Raw genomic sequence first — 23,795 nt, forward strand, 5'->3', positions numbered from 1 at the left:
AAGGCCGAGCTGGCGCAACACAGGCCGCAAGCCCTGGTTCTCTGCCTCGATCACCCGGTTTCTTCTTCCTCAGCAGAATTTGATCGCTTAACCCTCCTCCTAGCAGCGAGGAGCAAGTGGACACGGGTGACAGGAAGGAGGGCTTTGTCCTCTCTAAGCTAGACTTTGCCCCCAATGCCCTGGTGACCTAATCTGGGTGAAAACTCTTTGTGGGTGGAGTGGAGTCAGGTGTTGCCCACAGAGGGCCTCCAGGAAGTGCGTCCTGCCTCAGCCAGGGCTGGTCTGAAGGACCTTCCTTGCTGGCCTCTGGCAGTAAAAGGTGGTGTGGGTTAAGACTCAGTTGGAGTCTTTTCCTGTGATGCCCAAGATAGCCAGGCAGAATTTGGGAGCCCCGGAGCCCAGGCTGGCAGTGCCAACAAGAGGAAGCAGGGGCGGCTGTGGCTGAGCTGGGCACAGCAAAGCCGGGGCATTTCAACGGCCCGCGGCCTGGACCCGCCACTCCCTCCATCGGTATTCTGGAGCCTGGTTTGGTGTGCACTGCTCAGGGCGGAGCCAGGAAGAGCTAGATCATGGGAAAGCAGGAGGCGTGTTGAGGGGACCCAGAACAAAGGGTTCCTTGCAGACTGTGCACGCCCGAGTGTGAGCGTGCCTGCACATGAGTGTGTGTGCATGCGTGTGTGTGTGAACCTGTGTAGGGGCGAGCCTGTGCACATGAGTGTGTGTGTGTGTGTGTGTGTGTGTGTGCATGAGCGTGTGTGCGTGTGTGTGCACGCATGTGTGTGCACCGCAGTCCTGCATGCTTCCTCTCCCAGAGGCCTCCCTCGGCCAGCACAGGCGCAGCCCCTGAATTTATATTGGCCGGCATAATGCCTACATGATGAAAACGTCATCCCCTTCTTACTTCCAGGTAAACGACTTTTCCTGTTTCCCGCCACTCTGGCAGGACGTTGCTCAGCAGTCCTGGGGCAGCTGCCGTGGCTGCCGTCCAGCCTGCACGTGTAGCAGGAGCCACTCTAGTGCATCCATGGTAAATGCTGGCTCAGGAAAGATGTCCTCCATCGGGCTGAATCTATGAATTGGAGTTTTTCTGGGGAATGGGTGGCTTGCTTTTTTGGGTACAAATTAAACTGTAAAGGATACTCTTTATCAAACATCTCTTGAGCCTCTATTGAGTCTATCCTGTGATTGCTATTGTGCTCCAGAAATAAGTCACCTAGCGAGAAGCCACCCTGACATTTCTGGATAAATCTCACTGAGGCGTAAGGAGGGAGCCTGCGAACTCCTGATCACACCCGCTGGCCGGCATCTCCACTTGGGCCGTCACGTCCCCGTCCTGTGTGGGGCTGGCTTACAGCGAGCTGACTCTGTGCTGTCAGGATGAGACCGCGTGTCCCGCGGCAGGCGTTGTAGACCAGCGGGTCGCTCTGTCTCTCTCTCTCGTCCTCTGCTCTGGAAAAGCTTCTGACAACTCCCAGGCGGGTTTACCTGTGCCTGGAACACTTTTAGGAGGAATTTCCAGAAGGAGTTCTGGTCTCTTCAGGTGGCTTTTGCTTTTACTCTGGTTCAAAATTTTACATTTTCTCAAAAAATGATCAATTTTATCAAGACTTCTAACTGTGCTAGCATAAAGTATGAATAATAAAACATAAAATCTTATTTTTTTCTCTTAAGTTTACCAAGAGTGCATCTATTTTCTTGAGGATTTTCCCCCTAAGTACAGCTCTTGGATCTATTTATCATGTCTTCTTCTACTTTTCTGTTTTTGGATTCAGAAATTTCTACGTCCCTCTTTATTGATTACTTTGGGAGTTACTACATTCTGCTTTATCATTCTTTTCCTCCCAGACTTGAATGCTTAGTTCATTTGCTATAATTCCATTTTAATGATGAAAACATTTAAATTGACGGGAGTGCTTTGACACAATCTCAGGGTTTCACTATACAATAGTCTCACTGTTGTGTTATTAGTAAAGCATAATAAATATTTTTACATAGCCTCTTAAAGCACTTTTGATTCCTATTTTCAGAACATTTTTATGTCCCCCCCAAAAGGTCTTTTTTTTTTTTAAAGTTTTATCAATAAATGGTCATTGCAACATTCCAATAAAAAGTCTTGGTCAATTTTGTTTGGTAGAAAATTTTTTGAGATTTTCACTATGGCTCATTTTATTTAAAAAATGTTGTCATGGTCTTGGGGCTTTGATTTTTTTTTTTAAAAAGTTGTATTTTCTAAATGTTTAGTCAGCACTGAATGCAAATCGTTAATTCCACCTGTATTAGTCTGTTTCTGTTGCTTATAACAAAATACTTGGAACTGGGTAATTTATAAAGAAAACAAAATGTATTGCTTATAGTATCAGAGGCTGAGAAGTCCAAAGTCCAGGGAACACATCTGGTGAGGGTCTTGGTGGTGGCAACAGTGACCCAGGGGTCTCACATGGAAGAAATGGCAGAGCAGAGAGAGACTAAGCTCTCAGGTGCTCTCCTTTTAAAGCCCTCAGACTCACGCCCCTGACCACCATTATTAATCCAGTCACGATGGCATGGTCCTACAATCCAATCACCTCTTCAAGGCCCCACCTTTCAATTACTGTAATAGGATTTCTCATCCTCAACAGTTACATGGGGATTAAGTTTTGGGGGGACAGTCAAGGCACCACCTTATTGATTATACTTTTCTAATCTTTCCCGGGGGAACCCTTGGGGCTTCGAGGCTCGGTTGTGACTGCATCTCCATCAGCTCCCTGTCCTCATTCCAACACATTTTGTTTCAGCTAATGAAAAACAGCCATCTTATTTTTAATTCTACTGGTGTCCATTTTGTTTCCTGAAGACTCATGTTTCTCTAGTTATCTGGTGAAAGCAAAGCAGCCCACCATACATAAAACGCAGGATTTGGTGTGTGTCGGCGCTCTCCATTCCCCCCAGTTCTCAATCTCAGATGCCTTACTTTGAATTCAGGACTCAGATAACCACCATTAAATTGTTTTTTCAACAAAATACAGCTTCTCAATGCAAAAGAACGTTTCAATGTTTGTGTTGAGCTCTGTGGCCATGTTAATAATTTTCCATGTTAAATTTGTTTCTAAATACTGATTGCCAGTTGTTTTCTGTCACCACGCCAAGAATTAGGATTCTTGAGATTGTAATTGTGAGTGCCCTATCAGGGACGAAATCATATCTTCCAGTGCATCTGTCAAAGGATTGAGATGGGCTATTTTCTTGGTCTTCGCACATCCAAAAATGTCTGTTGACTTCACACAGGGATAAAAACTTGGCTGGACATAAATGTACTGACTCCCAACCTTTGTTCCCTCAAAACTCTGTGGAGGCAGCTCTGTTCTCTTGCCTTTGTCTTTTCCTGGGCTTGACCCAGAACAGTAGGTCCTTTTAGACCATCATCTCCACTCTTTTTTCTCTGTGTGTTACATCCGTGCCAGGCCTCCAAGCTCCCCATACAGACATTGAACTTGTAACATTGTACCTTGCCTTCCCTGTTACCCGACTGGCCACTGGACGTGTAGTCAGTGGCACCCAGTAAGTCCCTGACCGCTGACTGCACTCCAGTTCCCACAGTGGATGAAAGACTAGCTGTGGTCCCCAACGTGCCCCAAACATGGTCAAGTGCCAGAATTTGAGGGGCTAGGTGAACACAGGAGGCATGGCCCCACTCCCGCCATGGCTGACATCTTCTCGCTTGCTCCCCACTTTCAGATCCGGTCTGACAAAGACAACGACATCCCCATCCGGTACAGCATCACAGGCGTGGGCGCCGACCAGCCCCCCATGGAGGTCTTCAGCATCGACTCCATGTCTGGCCGGATGTACGTGACTCGGCCCATGGACCGGGAGGAGCGAGCCTCTTACCACGTGAGTATCCAGGGCCCGGGCTGACAGAAGGCAGCAGGACCAGGACGTGCGGCCATGAGCCCACCCGGCTGCCGGGACACTCCTGCCTGGCCTCGGGGTCCTGGCCATGGAAGGGGCTCCAGCGTCAGCTGGGTCAGAGTCGCGGGGCTGCTGGGCCACCACCTATGTGCCTTTCTCATGCATTCTTGGGTGTGGTCAGGCCTGGGAGCACGGGCAGGACCGGTGGGCTAGAAGGTCACCCGCTTCTGTGGTCTCTGCTGGAGGGTCGGCCCCTCGCGCTCTGCTAGCCCTTCTCTAAAGCACGGCCTGCCATCCTGCCCGTCCCTCAGGTCTGGAGTGTGCCACTGCAGCCTTCCCTTTTCCTCCCAACTGTCACCCGGACGCAGCATGTGCCTCTGACATGAGTGGGCTTGGCTGCCGTCCCGCGGCTATGAGTCGGGAGGAGAAACGGATGGGAAACTGGAGGCTGCAGCACCTCAGCTTAAAGGGGCTGTCCATTCGTGTCCCCTCGGCTGCACTGAGCCTGTCCAAGGGGAGGGGCCGGACCCCAAGAAGGTGGCTGAGAGCACGTGTCCTCCACCCTCATAGTGGTGTGATATTGTGAGCACCCAGCCCTGGGCCTGCTCCTTATGTGCGGGGGACAGCTTGCACCAGCTGGAGGTGGCACAGACACTGCCAGGGTCAGACCTGGGGGCGAGTCCCACCCCTCTCCAGGTGTAACCCCAGACAAATCACTTGCCCTCTCCTGACCCCAGTCCTCTCCCTTGCAAGGTGAGGGGACAACGACAGTCACAGCTGCCCTGCAGGGTGGCCCTGAGGACTCAGGTTAGTGTGTGCAACCGCTCAGTGCATGGTCAGGCTGATGTGTGTGTTTGTGGCCATTGCTGTGACATCTGTACTTCCAGCCCTCAGCTGTCATTTGGGGACAAAGGTCGAGTTCAGAGCCTTCCACCCTGGGGCTGACACATTAACCAGCTCCACCTTCACCTGGCTCCAGCCCTGACGCTAGACGTGGCCTGGCTCTGCGGCTTCTCGTGCTTGCTGATTATTAGTTGGGGATTCACTGTCCATCTCCTGTCACTAGAAGGAGGTTCCTTGTGGGCAAGGCATCATCAGGCTTGTCCACACCATGTCCCCAGGCCCAAGAACAGAGCCTAGCCCTCAGGGAGGCTGCCTGACCATTTGCAGAAGGGAGAGACTTGGTAGGAGCAGGCTGATTCTGTTGCTAGCAGGGGTGGCCTCCCCTGACTGACCCCAGTGCACCATCAGACCCCTGCACCCTGGAGCAAGGGACCCAGGGGGCCCACCTTGGGAGGCTGGTCAGTCCCTTCAGAGCCACAAGGATATTCCTCCCTCACCCTGTTGTCCAAGCCCCAAGTACATCTATCCAGCCGTCTATCCACCCATTATCAATCCATGAATCCACCCATCCATCTATCCATCCACGCATCCAACCATCCATTCAGGGAACATTTCTTGAGCATCAACTCTGCTCCAGGCCCTGTGTTAGGCACTGGGCATGTGGAGATGAATGCAGTAGACATGGTCCCGCTTTTTGGGAGCTGGCACAGTAGTGGGATGAAGAGGCATCCAACCCTTCTTTGCCTGAAGTGTCTGAGCAAAGCTTTGAGAAGAGTAGGTGCCAGCTCTGACCCGATGCCTCTGCCTCTGCCTCTGCCCAGGAGGCAGTATCTTGGACGGGCATCTGGGCGTCCTCCTGGCTCTGCCTCTCAGACAGTGGGCTAGGACCAGGGAGAAGGACGCGAGAAGGAAATAGCTTGTCTGTAGCTGAGTGGAAGAAGAGATTTCCCTCGGGTGCCTGCATATCTAAAGGAAAATCGTATCCTCTTTGAGCTAGACTGATGATTTTGTTCACAGGGCTGAGGAATGTGGAGGAAAACGATATGAAGTGGGTATCTGCAGCACACATGCCCACTGTCAGGGCTGTTGAGTTATTTTAGGCCAAGGCTCCAGGACCAAAGTGGATGCAGAATCCCTCGGCTACTGGCATCTGCGCGGGCAGTTTCAGGGTGCCCTCCCCCACAAAGGGGCCTTCAGGGGACCTTGCTCCGCCCTGAAGTCCAGGCCACCCTTGGAAAAGAGTGTGTGCTTTTCTTTTGGCCATTCCCACACCGCACACTGACAGCAAACTGCTCTGGCCAGACACTGGGGACGCCCATCCCTCCCCCCTCCCCCGGCCCTCTCCTCCGCCCCCCACGTGCACACGCCCCTCCTAGAATTCGTTCTTCAGGTGCATTTGTGCCCCAAGTCTAGAGGGGTCCTCAGCCGGTAAGTGGGACCCACTGAACACTTACTGAGTGAGTGAGAGAAGGAAGGGGGAGGGGACTACAGGTCCACACAGCCCCCACCATCCTACCCACGTGGCCCCTTCATTGCCCATCTGGGTAGGTGCACCCCCCGCCCTGCAGTCTCCTTCCCTGATTACCCTCCAGAGCCTCCTTGTCCATCATCAGAGCGCATTGCCTCCAAAGGGGCCACAAGAAGAGGCCACTTGCTGATTAAGTTCACCTTTTTCGAGATTAGACAGATTGATTTGTAATGATCGTGGTCACTAAAAGAAAGCCCTCTCCTCCTCAGCCTGAGATATTCCTCCTTCCTCTCTTCCCTGGAGGCCGTGACTCTGGGGCTGGGTCCACCAGTTCTTAGATCTCTTGCTGGAACATTGTTCCTGTTGGTCGTGTGCCTCTGGCAGTCTGGGTCTCACTTTTGGGAGATGGCAGCTCTCAGCAGGGCACCTGCCTGCCTTCGGGCTCCTGGCATCTCCATTGCAGCCCAAGTCCTCTCTGGCTCATTTCTTCTGGAGCTTCAAAAATCTTTCCATGGAAGGAAAGTCTCTTTCATAAAACATGGACCAGGCTAAAACCCCAGGGCCTGCTGCCCGCGGCCATACGTGGCTGCTAGCGCCTGCAGCAGCCACGTGGGCTCAGGCCTGGGCTCCGCTCCTCAGGTGTCCGGGGTGCCTGCAGAACCACCCAGTGCAGAGTGAGGTGCTGCACCGCTAACCCAAAATGCATGAAAAAGTTCATAACGCTGAGAGCAGAGCATGAAAATCAAACCCAAGCAGCTTCTGAGTGCAGAGCCTGAGCCAGTGCACAGGGCTTAGACTGCAAGGCTGGACCTGCAGCCCGCCCTCCATGCCCCCCACTGCTTCTGAGGTGGGCACCACAATGATGTCCTTTGCACAGGCACTGGGGCTGACTGATGCAGACATCACAGGTCCTCACTGGCCAGGCCTCCCAGCCACTGTGTGTCCACTCCCATTCCAGAGTAGGGAGAGGGGCCCCCAGTCTCCCAGCACCTCCCTGGACCCCTCCTACACCCCGTCCCCTACCGCCTCCCGCAGCCCCAGAGACACAAAGAGAGAGAAGAGACACAGAGAGTGAGAGACAGAGACAGAGAGAGAAAGAGAGAGAGATTTGTTGAACACGGCAAAGAGAATTGGTCTCACTGGATCTCGCTTGTGAATTCCAGCGACGTATTTCTGTGTTTTTTTAACCAAAGCAAAGTTGGGGCTCAGTCAACCTGTCACTCTGTGGTGCATCCGCACGTGGGCAGCAGGGTCACTCCCTGCAGATACTGATCTAGGGTGTCTGTGATGGGCAGGAGAGTGCTTCAGGCCATTCATTAAGCCCATTGCAGCAGGACCCGAGCACCTGCTGAATGCAAAGTCATGGCTAGGAGTGCCGCACTGAGTGCAAGTTCTCTTCCTTTCCTTTTATTTTAATTCACCGGCTCTCTGGAGAGGGTCTCAGGGCTCAGCTGCCACCAGCAAGGCTAGGGACAGGGGCCTCCAGAGCCACCACTGGGCAGTGCCCTCTCCATGTGCTTCGAAGCCAAGGAACAGCCTGTAGCTGGCCTCGCAGCTCAGCCCACGGCCAACAGTGAGGGTCCACAGGGCTGGGGGCCAGGACGAACGGCCTCCAAACTCCTCCACTTGCTCACGGGCAGAAACTTGCAGTCCACCAAATGCCAAGGCCGTGGCTGGCGTGCAGAAGAATGCAGTCCCTCTGCACTTTGCAAACACACCTCCACTTTTCTGTTTATTATTTCTGCCCGTTGTCTCCAAAGCCTCACACAGCACCAGGCTCCTCCTGAAGCTGAGTGGTTTGCAATAAACTGTGGAAAGCTGGGAGTCCCCAGGGACCTGGGGTCTCATTCTTGGCCTGGAAGGAAAGCTGAGGTGCCCCTGAAGGCCCCTGTCCCTCACCAAGGATGCGTGCAGGCCCCACCCCACTCCCCAGGTAAGCTGGCCAGGGAGGAAGCCCAGAGAATCAGGGATGGGGGCTGGTGAAAGGACAGGCCCACTCACCCAGCCATGCACATGAGGCTTGGCGTCTGGGCCTCTGCGTGGCTTGGCCACTGCCGGACACTTCCCTGCAGACATTGTCGTCCATTTCCAACCACAGCCTGAGTTCTCACACTTTTATCCCCACTTTGGAGATGAGAAAATGCAGTCATACCACATGGCTGGTATCTACGGAGCACTTCCTGCGTGCCGAGTTCTAGAACAAGTTTCATGGAGATGGTTGGTGTTTTTCTCCCTGTTTCTCGTCCTCAAGGCGAGGAATGACTAGCTTCACCCCCTGGGCCACGTGGGGCTGCCCCAGCAGCAGATCCAGCCTCTCACCCCCGCAGGACAGCAGGTTAGCAGGAAACCATGGGGCCCATGCTGGATCCATTTGCAGAATTCTAGATTGAGATCTCCCGTTCCTTTTGGGCCCAAATTCTCTGTCTCGTGCAACCTCTGAGAACACAACTGCCGTTCCCCAGAGATGGGATCCCCTCCCTGCAGGCATCCGCTCCTTTGTAGACTCCAGCGTGACCCCCTCAGGATTTCCACCTGATGGAGTACCCACCAGGGCCTTTGGGGGCAGCTATGTAACAAACTAGCACAGTGTCTGGAAACAGCACCCTGTCCTGCAGGTCAGAAGGCCGCGTGTGCTCGGCAGAGTCAAAGTGTCAGCAGGCCTGGCTGCTCCCCTGGAGCTCTGGGAAGAATCTGCTTCCAGATTCCTTCTGGCTGTAGCAGGACTAGGTCCTTGGGGCTGCAGGACTGAGGTCCCCCTTGACATGCTGGCTATTTCTGAAGGTCACTGCATTCCCCCACTTCCAGTAGTGGCAAGCACTGAGTGCCACCGCTGCTTCTCTCTCCTGCCATGGCGGTGAAGGCTCTGTTTTTAAAGGCATATGCCTTAAGGTCAGCCATGCCACTCAACATGACCCAGTCACAGTGCACCTCATTGTCTTCACACCTGGGGAGCACCGACGTTCTTGGCACCTTCTTAGAGCTCATTCTGCCTCCCCAGGTACCCTGGAATTCTGTCCCCTGTTCTGCCCAGCTCCTTTGGCCAACGAGGGTGGTGAGATTGTGCCCATAGCCCAAGCATGCTTATGATTTGTGGACAAGTGTCACTTTAAGAAAGCCAGCATGCAAACATTCAGCTGCATGGCATAAGTGAGGGGTTATCAGCTGCTCTGCAAGATGATTCTCCAGAAGGATCTTTTCAGGATTCCATGAGTAAGACACTCTATTGAATCCGACCACATGCTGTCATCTTGGGCAAGTTCCCTAATCTTCCTGGGCCTCAGTTTCCCCATCTGTAAAATAGGGATCGAGGCAGCGCCAATATCACAGGTTCTTGTGATAACTGAAGTATGTTGACACTTGTGGAGTTCTCAGAGTGCTGCCCAACCCTGAGCCAGCATGGTGAGTGTCAGCTGCTGAGGTTGTTGACGAAGAAAATCTCCAGAAAGGGCAACTTCCAAGGAACACATGGACTATTCCAGGTTCCATGCTGCCTGGAGGGAACTCAGGCCCACAATTATAGCACAAAGAAGAGAGAGCAACTGAAAGGGAGAGAATTAGATTCCACACACACAGAATGGTCAACGGGCACTCACGTCCTCCCCAGCTCACACCCCCACACAAGAGCAAGCCCACATATGGTTATTTCCTGACCTCGTCTCCCACAGGAGAAAAGAAACATTCTACTCACAGCATCACAGGAAATTCACTTATCTTCAAGTTGCAGGAAGCTTGAGCGACTCCTCTGTGAACATTTCTTTTCTGCAAGGCCAGACCACTCCCCAAGCCTGCAGCTGCAGCAGGGGTGCCCAGACTGAGATGGATAGTGGAGAAGCCTTTTCTTGCAGTTTCCTACAGAAGCTGTCAAATGTTGTTAAAACTTTGGGGGCACAGGGTAGAGAGGGGACAGGGTGGGGATTCCTCTATCTCCACTTGGCCGCTCCCGCTGCTAAAGATAGCGCCTGAAACCAGTAGTTCTACTTTAGTTAGGAAGTAATAACTTTAATTTTAGCTCAGAATTACGTTTTGTCAAAGGCCCTGTGACTTTTGACTTCTGTGCTATTGCGAGTGAGTTACACACACAAGGTAAAGGGCGGCCAGTGGCCCATCGGAAGTGCTTCCACAGTCGGGGAGGCACAGGTGGGTCCCGGCCTGGCCCAGGGAGTCTGCAGGGACTGGGTGGGACGACTGAGACAGCCACGCGATGTTTCAAGATTTCTAAACGTGGTACTTAGGACCAATATGGTGTGCACACAGTCAGATCTTACATTGTAATCTGTGGATTCCCCTAGAATCGGTTTTCATTTGTCATCTTACAGCAGTGCAGATTGCCTTCTCGGGTAAAGCCAGCCTGAAGATTTTCCTTTAACACACTATTTATTTATTTATTTTTTTTTTTTTATTTTTGTCTTTTTCGTGACCGGTACTCAGCCAGTGAGTGCACCGGTCATTCCTATATAGGATCCGAACCCGCGGCGGGAGCGTCGCAGCGCTCCCAGCGCTGCACTCTACCAAGTGCGCCACGGGTTCGGCCCTTTAACACACTATTTAAAGGACAGAATTCCACTCAGAGCCATCAGAACCAACCAAAACACTGACGCCGGCACAGACACAATTAGCTCCAGTGTTCCCCTTGGAGGTGGAGCGTGCTCAGCACCCCTGATCCCCAGAGATCCAAGGAGTGGTCCACGGGAGAGTAAGGAGACCCCCTCCCACCCGCAGGCCTCCAGTGCAGGCTCTTCTCCTGGACACCCTTGTCTTGGCACTAGCTTCTGCAAAGACCTTGAGGTCTGACGTGTCCAACTCAAGGGTGACGTGGTTTCAGCAGATGGATATGAGCTAAGGACACTGGTGTGTGACAGTCACAGTTTTGGCATGGAGAGACCTCAGGCAAATTCATTCCACTCTCCAAGTGTTGGTTCCTTACCCTAAAATCCGAGGTCCCCGTTGCCCAGCTCCAGCCCTTCTCCTGCCCACAGTGCTTGGCCACTCTGTGTCCTCTTCCTTATCCTGCTCTTGGGGTCTTAGCTCAAATGTCCCCTCCTCTGAGAGGCCTCCCTGACCTCTCCCGACCCTGTGGGTCCTGCCCTTACGCCGTAACAACAGATTGCTGCTTTTCTTTCTCAGCTCCAATGATGGCGTATCTATTTTCTTTCACAATAATCTAGGGTACAGCCCAGTGCCTGACACTTGGAGGTCCTGGACAGGCATTTATTGAATAAATGAATAAGTGAGTGAACGAATGATTGAATGAATGAAAGAACAAATCCAAAAATTAAGGGGTAAGTCTGAGCAGCCCCTCTGGAAGCTCCCAGCCCGAGTTCAGGATATCTTTCCTTTCACCTTGAAGATGGCTCCATATGAAGTTTCCTGGAGCCCCCTCTCCAGCAGGGGGCAGGAGGGGCTTCCCAGCCCAGCTTCTCCCCAGTTGTCCCTATCTCTGGCCAAGCCTGGGAACTAACACAGCAAGCAGAGGCAGATATGCCCGAAACTCGTCCTGGTTGCACTACCGGTGTACACCCAAATCAACCTTATTCCCAGCTCAAGCTCAGGCCTCTCTGTGCACCCCCATGTGCCTCTTTCCTGGACCTCACCCAGATCAAACTCTTGGCAGCAGGAGTTTAAGCCCTGCCACCCCATTGGGCACAAATGGCTTTGCTGTGGCTGCTGCAGGTGGACGTGAATTCCCACCCAAGGGGTGCCTGTCCTACCCCAGACATTTGATAAGGACGATTGGTGGATCACGGACCAGTCCAAACAGGCTTGGGAGGTCCTGGGTGGGCCTCAGCCATCAGGGGCTCTGGGGGGCCTCAGGTCAGGTTTTGGCTCCCATGTGTTGCCCCCATTTCTACAAAGGAGAGAACTGAGGCTCAGAGAAGTTTTCCGACGTGTCCAAAGCCCACTGCCCGGCTGCCCCCACTGTCCCGAGGGGCCAGAACTGTCATGTCACCCCCCAACGCTGTGGGTCCCTATGTCAGGGTGTCCCCACCGAGGGTGGCTGTGGGCTCTGACCTATACATGCTGCTTTGCAGCTACGCGCCCACGCCGTGGACATGAACGGGAACAAGGTGGAGAACCCCATTGACCTGTACATCTATGTCATTGACATGAACGACAACCGCCCCGAATTCATCAACCAGGTCTACAACGGCTCTGTGGACGAAGGCTCCAAGCCAGGTGAGCTGTGGGTCGGGGGGGGCAGGCAGGGGGCTGGGGAGAGGGGATGATCCGTCTGCTGGGGACCATGACGGCATCATGGGACTTGCCATTAACACACAACACACAACATCACAGGTGTCTGCCGGGGTCCTTGCTTTCACGGACCTTAGGATCCAGAGGGGGACACAGACAAGCAGCAGGGTCAGAGGCTGGCTGGTTAGCTCAGTGGGTTAAATCACAGCACTGATAGCACCAACGTCTGGGGTTCGATCCCTGCACCAGCCAGCCAAAAAAAAAAAATCAAGTTGCAAATGAAGCAGTTGCAATGGTGATGGGCTCAGAAAGAAGCCCGGGGACCTGAGAGTCACCAGAACAGCTGTCAATCAGGGATGCCCCGTGGAAGGGACATGTAGGTTGGGAGCTAAAGCCTGCACAGGAGCAGCATCCAGAGAGGGCTGGGGTTGGTGCAGGTGCTGGAAGGGAGCCTGGGAGAGGAAAGAGCATGTGCCAAGGTCCTGGGGCAGAAGATGAGGTCAGAGAGAAAGACCCACCATTCCAGGTCTCATGGACCACACTTTGGTTTTGGTTCCAAGCACAATAGGAAGCGAGAGAGGGCCAGACTCCCTGGCCCCAAAGGCAAGCCCATGTGGCCGAGGCCCTCTGGCTCCCTCAAGGCTGACCTGAGATCACATCCTCCCACAGACTTACAGTCTAGCACAGATATGACGGCCACTTTGTTGTGTGCCAGGGGCTCTTGTTAAGCGTGTGTCGTGTGTCTTTGTCTCCGTGTCCCATAACTACCAAGAAGTGGGCATCCCCCTTCCCTTTAGCAATGAGGGGACTCAAGTCCCGAGGAGGTGAAGTGAGCTGCTCACACCCCTCAGGGGCCTGTGGGTCGGAACCCAGGTGTCGGCACCCAGGTGTCGTCTTCCCAGCTAGTGCTGGAACCTGGACAATCTGCTCCCAGCATGGCCCACAGGCGGCAGCAGCACCAGGAGCTCATCACAAGTGCAGAACGCCTGGACCTCTGGATGCAGACCCTGCAGGTGGAGCCCTGGGGTCTGCAAGTTAGCAGACCACCCAGGTGATTTCTGTTTGGGAAGAGAGAGTGCCCCACCACACACTGTGCTATCTCCTGTGGGGGGTGCAGGGCACCAGCCTGTGCCTGGCTTGGGTTGGTGGGGGGAGGATGAGGTCACTGAGGAGTCCTGCTGGGGCTGCTGGGTGCGGCCACTAAAATACAAGCACACTGGTAAATTTGAAGATCAGTAGACAACAAGGCATTTTTTTTTTTAACTTCTATTTCGTCGATATACATCGTGATTGATTATTGTTGCCCCTTACCAAAACCTCCCTCCCTCCTCCCTCTCCTCCCTCCCCCCCAACAATGTCCTTTCTGTTTGCTTGTCGTATCAACTTCAAGTAATTGTGGTTGTTATATCTTCTTCCCCACCCCCCCGGTTTTTTTTTTTTTACAACAAGGCATTTTTAAAGATAAGTATGCCCCAAGCAACATTCAGGACATCCTTACACTAAAAAGGTGTTCCTTGGTGATCTGAACTGAGTGTCCTGTATTTTAGCCAGCAAGCCCAGCCCCGGCTCCGGCCACTGCCCCAGCCGGGAAGGGAGGCCTGCGGGCTGGGCGGACCACAGGCTATTTCTGTGGAAGTCCGGGGCGCACAGAGCCCAGGGCCCGGGCTGGCTTCCGAGGAGCACTGCCTGCTCCAGCAGGGCCCCGCGAGGGGTCAGCATGGTGTGCCGCCTCCGGCTCTGGGGCGGGAGGCACCATTTATCATCACTCGCCACCACCAGAGGTGGTTGTCATAGCTTCTCTCCAGGGGCCGCTATTTCAACAAGGTGAATTGTGTTTTCAATTGATTGTCTTTCAAAATTGTGAGACACAGGCGAGTCCAGTGTCACCGAAAGGAACGGGATGTGACATTATTTCTGTGGGAACCTTGGGGCACTCATCCCCAGCAGTCCCTAGAGGGTCAGGGACAGGTGGCAGGTGGGCAGATTAGCACTGGCAGCCAAAGGGAATGAATGCTGGCGGCCGACAGCACCTCTTGAAGGAGCGGGGAGCTGAGGAAGGGGGCAGCAGTCTTGGGGGTGCTTTCTTGTTAACACAGAAGCAGGGGGCCTCTCTTCCCAAGACCCAGGACACTATTTCAAGGTGCGTGGATTCTCCTGGCCTTTCTTTCACAAATCAAACCTCCCGTGGTTTATTTTTAAACAAATCCATGGGCAAAGTCTTCCCAAATGCAGAACTGGCTTTCTCGTTAAGATGACAAAAGCAGCAGATTTGCTGCGTCTCCTCCTCAGAAATCCCCTAAGCCTTGAAGTCTGGAGAGCCGTGGGCTGACACAGCCATCGCAGTACAGGTCATGGCCTGGGAGGGCAGGCGGCCTGTCGGTCCACTTGTTCTTGAAGTGGCCATTTTTTCCCACACACTCCTAAGCCTCCCAGGGACCGTGTTTGAGTTGAATGAGCCCCTTGGGGGACTCAGGGTCTGTCTCTGGTCCCGGAACAAGCAGAAGACAGACGCTGCCATTGAACCCAGCCCCACAGTCCCTCACTCAGCCTGGCCAAGGGCAAGGAGACAGCGTCGCTACAAAGCACGGTTTGCCGTTCTCAGCAGCAAACTCCCCGGGACTTGGAAATCGTCTCCACAGTTTCTTCTCTCCCATCAGTAAATTACAGTAATAGAAGGGTTTTACACAGCGCCTTTGTGGGATAAGGAAAAACTACCACCAGAAATTAGTCATTATGCTCTGGAATGATAGGCTAATGAAGGGTTTCAGATGTGCATTCTAATGAAAGACAAATGGAAAGATAGATTAAATATTGACTCAGCTGGAGAAGAACCTTTGAAGGTGTAGGGAGTTCGTTTGGGGACGTCAGCAAGCAGACTTGGGGCCTGGGATCCCATGAGGACCCTGTGTTCTCCCCACATCCTTCCTCAGCCCCTGTCTCCCCTCAATTCCATGGAGTCCTCTTTGGCACTGTGGATTCACCCTGGCTGGCTTTGAGGGTATGGAGGGTGTGGGTGGCCTGGCCCCTCGGGCAGAGCAGCATGCCTTGTACTTTGGGGTCAAGAGTACCCTCCACGTGGGACACGGCCCTTAGACCTCTTGCGTGGTGGAGAAATCCAGTGCTCCCTAGAAAAGAGAGTGCCTTGCTCACATTACCAAAAGTCCAGAGGTGGGTGGTAGTTTCAGGTGTGGCAGTATCCTGTGGCTGAACTGGAATTTTCCAGAATCTGGCTTGCCGTTTTTTCAATTCTGCCTTCCTCTGTGTTGGTCGGTTCTCGGGGAGGTCCTCTCTTCCTGTGACCACAGTGGCCTCAGCAGCTGCTGGCTTGTTCCTGAGCAGATGGGCAGCCCCAGGGGAAAGAGCTCCTCTTCTCAAAAGCCCCAGCAGGAGCCCACCGCAGTCCTGGCCTGCACGTGCTGGGTGGCTCTCTCCCACCCCTGGGCAGGCGGGTGGTGGAATTTTGCACACAGGAAGGGCTCATCCTACATCTTTGTGAGGGCCCAAGGCAACTGATGTGCGTCCCCCATCCAGCAAAACAGGTCTTCACTGAGTGCCGCCACCAAGGCTTCTTTGCCCAGCTTTGAAACTGACCCTAAGTCTCATGAGTTCAGATTAGTAGGATAAACCCCTCCTGAGTTACTGACAGATCTAGAACATAGATGATTCCCATGAAGAAATGAGATTTTGCTGATCGCAAGTTCACCAGAAAGTGGAATCATAATTAGAGTTCCCAAAAAAAGGTCAGACTGGAATGACATGGGAGGCCCAAGAGGATTTGTGCCCAGTGCTTGGGGGTCCCTAAGGTCCATGAGGTGCCTCCATGAGGAAGCAGAGGGCCGGCTTTGTTCCCCTCTCACCCCCTGCCCAAGCACAAGATAGTGGGTTTCCAGATAGGATTTCACTGGGAGAAATGTCTTCTTTTTAATCTTTTTATTTTGAGATAATTGTAGATTCACATGCAGTTGTAAGAAATAATACAAACGGATTCCATCAACCTTCACCCAGTCACCCCCGTGCCCCGTAACATCTTGCAGAACTAGGGTACAAGATCCCACCCAGGAGACTATTCATGCCCTACTCAGACCTCACTGGTGTTACCTGCACTCAGTTGTGTGTCTGTGTGTTTAGTTCTGTGTGATATTGTCACATGTGTAGCTTCATAACCACCACAATCAAGACACAAAACAGTCCATTCAAGGACCCTCATGCTCTCCTCTCATAGCCAAAGCCACCCCCACCCACCCACCCTTTCTAACCCCTGGAAACTACTAACTAACCTGTCCTTCATCTCTGTAATTTTGTCATTTCAAGAATATTATGTAAATAGAATCACAGCAGTATGTTAGCTTTGGGACTGGCTGTCTTCACTCGGCATGATTCTACGGATATTCACCCACGCTGTGTGTCAATGGCTTATTCCTTTTCGATGGTGTGGACGTACCACAGTGTGCTAACCATTCGCCCACTGAAGGGCACTTGGGTTGTTTCCGGTTTGGCGCTATTGTGAATGAAGCTGCTAAGAGCATTCATTCAGGCACAGGTTTTTGTGTGAAGTAGTTTTATTTCTCTGGAGTAAATGCCTGAGAACACAGTCGCTGGGCCGGATGGTGAGCACGTGTTCAGTTTTGTGAGAATCGTCCATGCCCTTTCTAGATGGGCCACACCATGTGACATCCGCTCCGTCTCGGGTGACCCAGCTACGGCACCTTTGCCAGCATTCAGTGTTGTCGTTGCTCTTTGTCTTAGCCATTCAGACAGGTGCATGGTGGCACCTCCTGATGGCTTCAGTGCGTGTTTTCCTACATTGAATGATGCGGAACATCTCTTCCTGTGTCCATTTGCCATCTGTAGGTACATCCTCTTCGGTGAGTGTCTGTTCGTGTCTTCTGCCCATTTCCTAATCAGACTGTCCTTTCACTGTTGAGATTTGAGAATTCCCACAGGTCCTCCATCAGACGTGGTTTGCATGTATCCCTCCCCCGCTGTCACATAACTGTGCGCCTCCTCATGGGCTCTCGTATAAGCGAAAGTGTTTAATTTTGATGAAGTCCAATTCATCAATATTTCCTTTTATGGATCAGGCTTCAGTGTCATGTCTAAGAATGTTCACCAAACCCTGGGGCCTGAAAATGCTCGTCTACATTTCTTTCTGAAATTTTTATGGTTTTATGTTTTACATTAGGTCCATGATTCATTTTGAGTTAATTTTTATATAATGCAAGACTATGTCTAGATTTTTTTTTTTTTTTTTTTTTTTTTTTTTTTTTTTTTTTGCTTATTTTCATACTTTTGCTTGTTGCTCTGGCACCATTTGTTGAAAAGCTAGCCTTCCCTCATTGAATTGCTTTTGTACCTTTGCCAAAAATCAGTCAGGCACACATGTGTGTGTCTGTTACCGGACTCTCTGTGCCATTCCCTTGATCTTTGTGACCGTCTTTCTGCCAACACCACACTGTCTTGACTCTGCAGGGACATGAGGAGCCTTAATGCTGGGTGGAAGAAGCGGCTGTTTGCACAGTGTCGGGTTCTCACACCCGGCGTCTCCGTGCGCTTTCCTGGGGTATTTTGGAGCATGTAGCATTGCATCCTGCTTGGCCGCCCTTCTCCGAATCCAGGTGTTCCGCCTCTGTATCCAGGTGTTCCGCCTCTGTGTCCAGGTGCCACCGTGTGGCCACCATGTGAGCATGGCATGGCCTCGGCAGGCTGCCTCCTTCACTGTCTCTTACATCTTCAGAACATAACCCCACCTCCTGGGATGGGGATGGTCAGGGGAGGGTGTCCTCGTGGGGCTCCCGACTCATGGGGCTGACTGTCGTTAGTGGTGGTGTTATTACTAGCACACATTAACTTACACTGTTGTAAATTCTTATTCAAATATTAGATCATTTTCCTGACTCCACCAAATTAATTTTGTCAGATTGAACCTCTTTTAATAAACAGGCTCACTTAGAAACCAGCTGTCTGGTCGACACCAGGTCCTCAGAACGCCAGAGCTGGGTGTGGTGCAGGGCATGGCTCTGCCCGGCTCCTGCTGGCTAGCCTGGCAGGCCCTTTCTTCCCTGAGGTCTGAAGTGACCCCAGACATGCCTTTTTCTGAATGACCACAAATTCCCAGTTAGTCGAGTCTGAACGATGGGAGTATTCTTGCCTGGCTTGGGCCAACGACAGCTGCGCCTGAGGTACACTTCCCAGATGCTGATCCCAGGAGGAGGCTCTGGGCGCAGGTGCCTTATTGAGGACCCACTTGCTCTCAGGAGACATCTGGGAGGGAGGAGGAGGTGCAGGACAGGGCGGGGTGAGCCTCAGTGAAAGTCCAGCCTCAGCCAACCCAGCCCGACCCCAGGCAAGGCTGTCAGGCTCTTATACACAGGCCCCCAGGTGCATGTGAGCTCCTGGCCCCTGCACACAGCAGCTGAGGGCAGGTCTCCGGAGGGGAAGATGGTGGCTGTTGGAAACAACAGCAATCACAGAAACAGTCACAGGGATCACCCAGGAGTCGTGGTGGAGTCCCCCGCAGCATCAGCCACAACCAAAGCTGGTTTCTCCCTGACTCAGGCCACCATGCCCCCTCCTTCTCTGGAGTATATTTCCTAAGCCAGCTCCTCCTGACAGATGCTGGCATTTATTTCATCAGGAGGACAGGGTGACACCCTGGAGACCTGTACCAAGAAACAGATGCCCTCACCCCAGGGCAAGTGGTTCCAACCAATGCAAACAACCTTCCTGCCCCTCAGGGCTTGTCTGCCTGCAGCTCAGCATACACCCTCCAGTGTGCCGGAGGGTCTGAAAAAGGCCTCATTCCACTCCATTGAACTTGACTTCTCTGAGAAGAGCAAGTGACGGATTAAAAATAGCTGCTGCTGCCCCCCAACCTGAGACTCATGTGCCAGTGACAGTCGGAGCCCAGGAACTTTGCTGGCGGAGGCTCCACTCACCTCTGAGAGACGATGCACCTGAGGATGGGTCCAGCCATTAGACCGCGGCAGGTTCAAGGTGTGAAGGACATACCTTCTGCTGACGATCTGATCGTGCAGTCCTCACGAGAATAGAAGCTCCAGCACTTAACCGACTGCTGCTCTGTGCCTGGCACTATTCTAAGTCCTCCACACAGATTAGCTCACTAACTACTACAGCCGCTCTATAAAAGAGCTACTTTTGTGTTCCCCACATTAGAGGTGAGGAAATGAGGGCATCGAGCAGGGCAGTAAGGACCCGAGCCGCTGGCAAGTGAAGGCAGGATTTCAGCCCAGGCCGTGTGGCTCATGAGCGCACCTTCTTATTATCCTACAAAACCTCCTCCTCTTCCTAGTCCGAGAGCCACAGAAACTCGAGCACAGCAGCTGGGACAGATAGAGGCCCAGGTGGGAGCTCAAAGCCTCCGGGGCCGACATCTCTGTGGTTTTTGCCTCCCCCTCTTATTTCGTACCACATGGTCACAAGGTAGCTGTGCTGCCCCAAGTCCACTGTCAGACAGAAAGGAGGAGGAGGAGAGAAGAGCAGGGGTAATTCCCCCCCGGGGAAAAGTCATATGTGGGTGAGCCTTTCTGGATATAAGGTGGGCATCTGAGCTGGGTGCCGCAGACGGTGCCAGGATGGGAAAACATGAACGCACCCTCAAGGAGCGTTCCTCAACTGTGCAATTGAGGAACCAAGAAATACGCATGCTATATACATGCTAACATGTGACACAGGATGTGCCCCTGGGAACAGCAAAGCAGCCAATGTCCCAGGCAGCGGGAATGGAAACATTCTTTCCTGCCTCTGGGCCTTGGCATGTGCTATGGCCTCAGCCTGGAGCATCCCCCGTTGTCTGCGAGGCTGGCCCTATTTTCTCCTGCAGCTCACACTCACTTCTGCGAGCAGCAGGCCTCCCCACGCCCTCAAAGTCCCGCTGGTACTTGGTGACTCGTCTCATCTGTTTGCCGTGGGTCTCCACCATGAGGTTGCCAGCTCTGCAGGGCAGAGACCACGCCTGTTTCCTCACCCTGTGTACCTGAGAAAGGAGGGCTTCGGCGAAGGCCCAGCCTCAGCCTGACCCCATGGGCAGCTCAGGAGCAGCAATGACACCTCGTACGTGTCCCAGCACTGGTTCCCGGAACCCTGAGAGTGCTCAGGGATTAGTTCTGTGAGGCAGGAAGGAGACTGTGAGAATCTCCTGGGGGCCCCTGGCCGACAGGTGGGGTCTGCTCAGGTGCAGAGGGACGCATGGCCTGCCAGGCCTGCAAGGAGGCCATGAGGCTCAGTTCTGGGCTGGAGGCAGCAGACAGCACCAGACGTTTGTCCTGAAGGGTCCCCCAAACCACTCCCTATCACTGCTCAGCACCTGCTTTTCATTCTTGATGCTCAGAGCCTCAGTTAACAAGCTCGCAGGGCTCAGAAGTCATCCCCATGCAGCACCCTAATATCTGGGCCTTCTCCCCCAAGCCAGCCATGGTCCACCTCCTTCTGCGGCATTTCCAGCTGGAAATTGGAATTGCATCCACGTCCCCCAGGCCAGAGGCAGCCCAGGTCAGTCACTGCATTTCTCAAACTGCCCAGGAAAAGATGCCTCCATATTGATTATTTTTTACAAAAAAAGGCTCTCATTGAAACTGACTTCTCTACCTAACCCCTGGTAACTGTGTGGGGGCCTATATTATAAATTTTGAAATTAATGTCATTTTAAAATATTAAATAACAGAGAAATTTACATGCTGCAAATGAAGTCAAAGAAACTTTCATCTATGCAACACAGAGTTTTTGCTTAAATAAATTATTCTATTAGTGAGCCCCATTTATTTATTTATTTTATTTCTGTGCCAGTGGAGGTCCCCCTGAGATTAATGCCACGGACTAATGCACAGATGGCACAGATACTTGAAAGTCATCTGAATATTAAGAATTTAAATCTTTAGCCTCAGTGATTTGAGCAGAAAGCCAATTATGGGGCTGAATTAGTTTTCAAATTAAACTGCAATTTAAGGCTTGTGAAATTAATCCTTTAAGGCTCATGGCAGCGTTTGTACATGAATTCCAAAGAAGAGCCCAGCCTGGGAGTTCTCCGCTCTCTTCACAGTCACCTGGTAGCACAATTAATAAGGGGGTGTCCGGCACCTTTTAGATGAAGGCAGCTGCACTTTTACTGGAAGCAGAGAGAAAATCCCGACCCTATCTGCTGCTTTGTTTGTTAGGAAGAATTCAAGTCTCTCCAGGGGGAGAGAGAGGCCTGCAGAGGCCTCCCGAGAAAGCCCTGGAAATCTTGTTCTCTAAGCCCCTGAGGCGGGGGAACTCGACTGAGCCCCCAGGTTAGCACAGAAGTGGCTAACGTGCGCATTCCTCGTGGGAGGCACAGGATAGGGAACACGTCTCATCTCTGACAGCCATTTCTGTAGATTTGCTGTGGGATGGGGTGGCTGATGGCTCACGGCTGTGTGTGTTCTCACCTCACTGGGAAGTGAGAGGGTTGGGAAGGGACACTCAGGGCCAGATTCCTATATCCGGGACTCTCGAGGCCGGCCCCACCATCAACATGAGAGGGGATGTGGCCACGCTAGCCCCAGACGTAGACGTCCATCCCCTGGATATCGGCTGGCCTGAATGCTTACCCTCCTCCCGGAGACCCCACGAGGGGTGCCACACAGTCGGTCCAGCTTCCAGAAGCGTAGCCAGGGCTCTGAGGGTGCACGACAGTGCACAGCCCAGCAGCCGGGAGGGCAGAGCCAGGATTCAGATGCGGGACTGAGCCCAGCCTGGCCTCTGAGTCACCAAAGGCCATCAAGACACATGTGGTTGGAAAGAAGGTGCGTCTCCTCCTGTGGCTTGCCTGCCTTGGCTTAATCCCTTCAGTGGGGGCAATAGTGCCCCCCAAATTCAGGTCCACCCAGAATCTCAGGATGTGAGCATGTTTAAAAATAGGGTCGTGGCAGGTGTAATTAGTCAAGATGAGGCCAGCGGGGTGGGCCCTAAACCCAGTGACTGGTTTCCTTAGGAGAGGAGGAGACAGGGACAGGCGGGGAGCAGGCAGGTGAGGGCGGAGGCAGAGTGGGAGCACAGCGGCGGGTTGGGTGGGAAGGGCAGGGAGGATGCACGAGCCTCCAGTGGGCACCTCGATGTTGGGCTTCTGGCCTTGGCGCTGGGGCAGAACAAGCTTCTGCTGCTCCGAGCACCCCCTGTCTGTGGTGCTTTGCTGCGGCAGCCCGGGGGGATGACGAGATAATACAGTCCCCTTTGGGGAGAGACTCTGAGGGCTCCCGTGTTCCTGTCCTCTGGAACCTTCCCAGTAATACGCCCAGGCCAAGTCCATCTGGCACACATCCAAGGCATGCCAGGCAGAGCATTTCCCAGGATGTGTCTGAGATGACATGCATCAGAGCTACCAGGGTGCCAGTTCCCAGGCCCGGCCAGTGCCCAGTCCTCGAAGCCCTCTCAGCAATTCCGAGGCTGACCACCACCCCACCCTGGGCTGAAGGGGCAGGGTCTGGGCATCAGCGAGCATGCCAGAAGCCCCTGGATGGGTGTGGAAGTGTCTCCGCTGCCCGCAGCCCCCCGTGAGCGGCCAGTTGTGCATGTGAGACCCCGTGGGTTTGACTCAGCACTGGGTCTGCAGACAAATGCAAACAGATGTAAACAGCGGCCTGGGTCCAGAGAGGGTGCGGGCGTTTGGGAGAAGATGGGCCACACCCGTGGGCTCCCTCAGGACACCTGCAGCAGCTGCAGCTCCCAAAGTACTGGTGTCGACCAGTCAGGATCCAGAGGACCTGCAATAAATCCCCCATGTCCCTGCCTGAGGAGCAATAAATCCAGCCCAGCCAACATTCTGCAACTTGGAGGTTGTGGAGAACTCAGTGCATGCTGCTGGGACGGCAGGAACACGTGCTGTTCGGGAGGGTGCTAGTGAACCAGGCCGTGGAAGCGCACTCTACCACCAAAGTCCTGGAGCCTGTTGGTGGGGGCTCGGTGACCCGAAGAGACACCAGGGGACCCCTAGAGAGCCTCGTGCTGTCTTCTAGATGAGATCATGGGGGATGATAGTCCCTCCTCCATACCAAGTTCACTCAATGCCCCAAAGCCGTGCCATCTCCAGTGGAAGGGGCGCCCTATGGACTCGTTGTAGGAAGTCATCATTGAGAGGACCCATGGATGGAAGACTTCTAGGTGCTTCTAGGTGTTTCTAAGGCTTCTAGGTGGTTCTGGGGCTTCTAGATGCTTCTAGGGCTTCTAGGTGCTTCTAGGGCTTCTAGGGCAATATTTTTACACATCAAAATCTGTTATTTAAGCCCATCTTTCTCTCTTGAACCCACGGCCAACGTGGCTCTGGTAAGTTACCTGCCCCATACCCCCCTGTCCCCCTGGGCAAAGCCAAGCTCCATCTTTACTCATCCTGCTACCTTTGACCCTTGATCCCATGCATCTTCTCTGGGGTTTCACG

General features: G+C 53.2%; 1 protein-coding gene across 1 annotated transcript in view; it reads left to right on the forward strand.

Annotated features, from left to right (window-relative positions):
- The window catches only part of CDH4 (cadherin 4), a 646,328-nt gene that overhangs the window by 544,549 nt on the left and 77,984 nt on the right, over positions 1-23,795 (forward strand). Inside the window, 2 exon segments of the mRNA XM_063107192.1 lie at positions 3,715-3,870; positions 12,229-12,373. Coding sequence (XP_062963262.1) covers positions 3,715-3,870; positions 12,229-12,373 — 301 coding nt within the window.

Source organism: Cynocephalus volans, chromosome 1, assembly GCF_027409185.1.
Source record: "Cynocephalus volans isolate mCynVol1 chromosome 1, mCynVol1.pri, whole genome shotgun sequence".
NCBI lineage: Eukaryota > Metazoa > Chordata > Mammalia > Dermoptera > Cynocephalidae > Cynocephalus > Cynocephalus volans.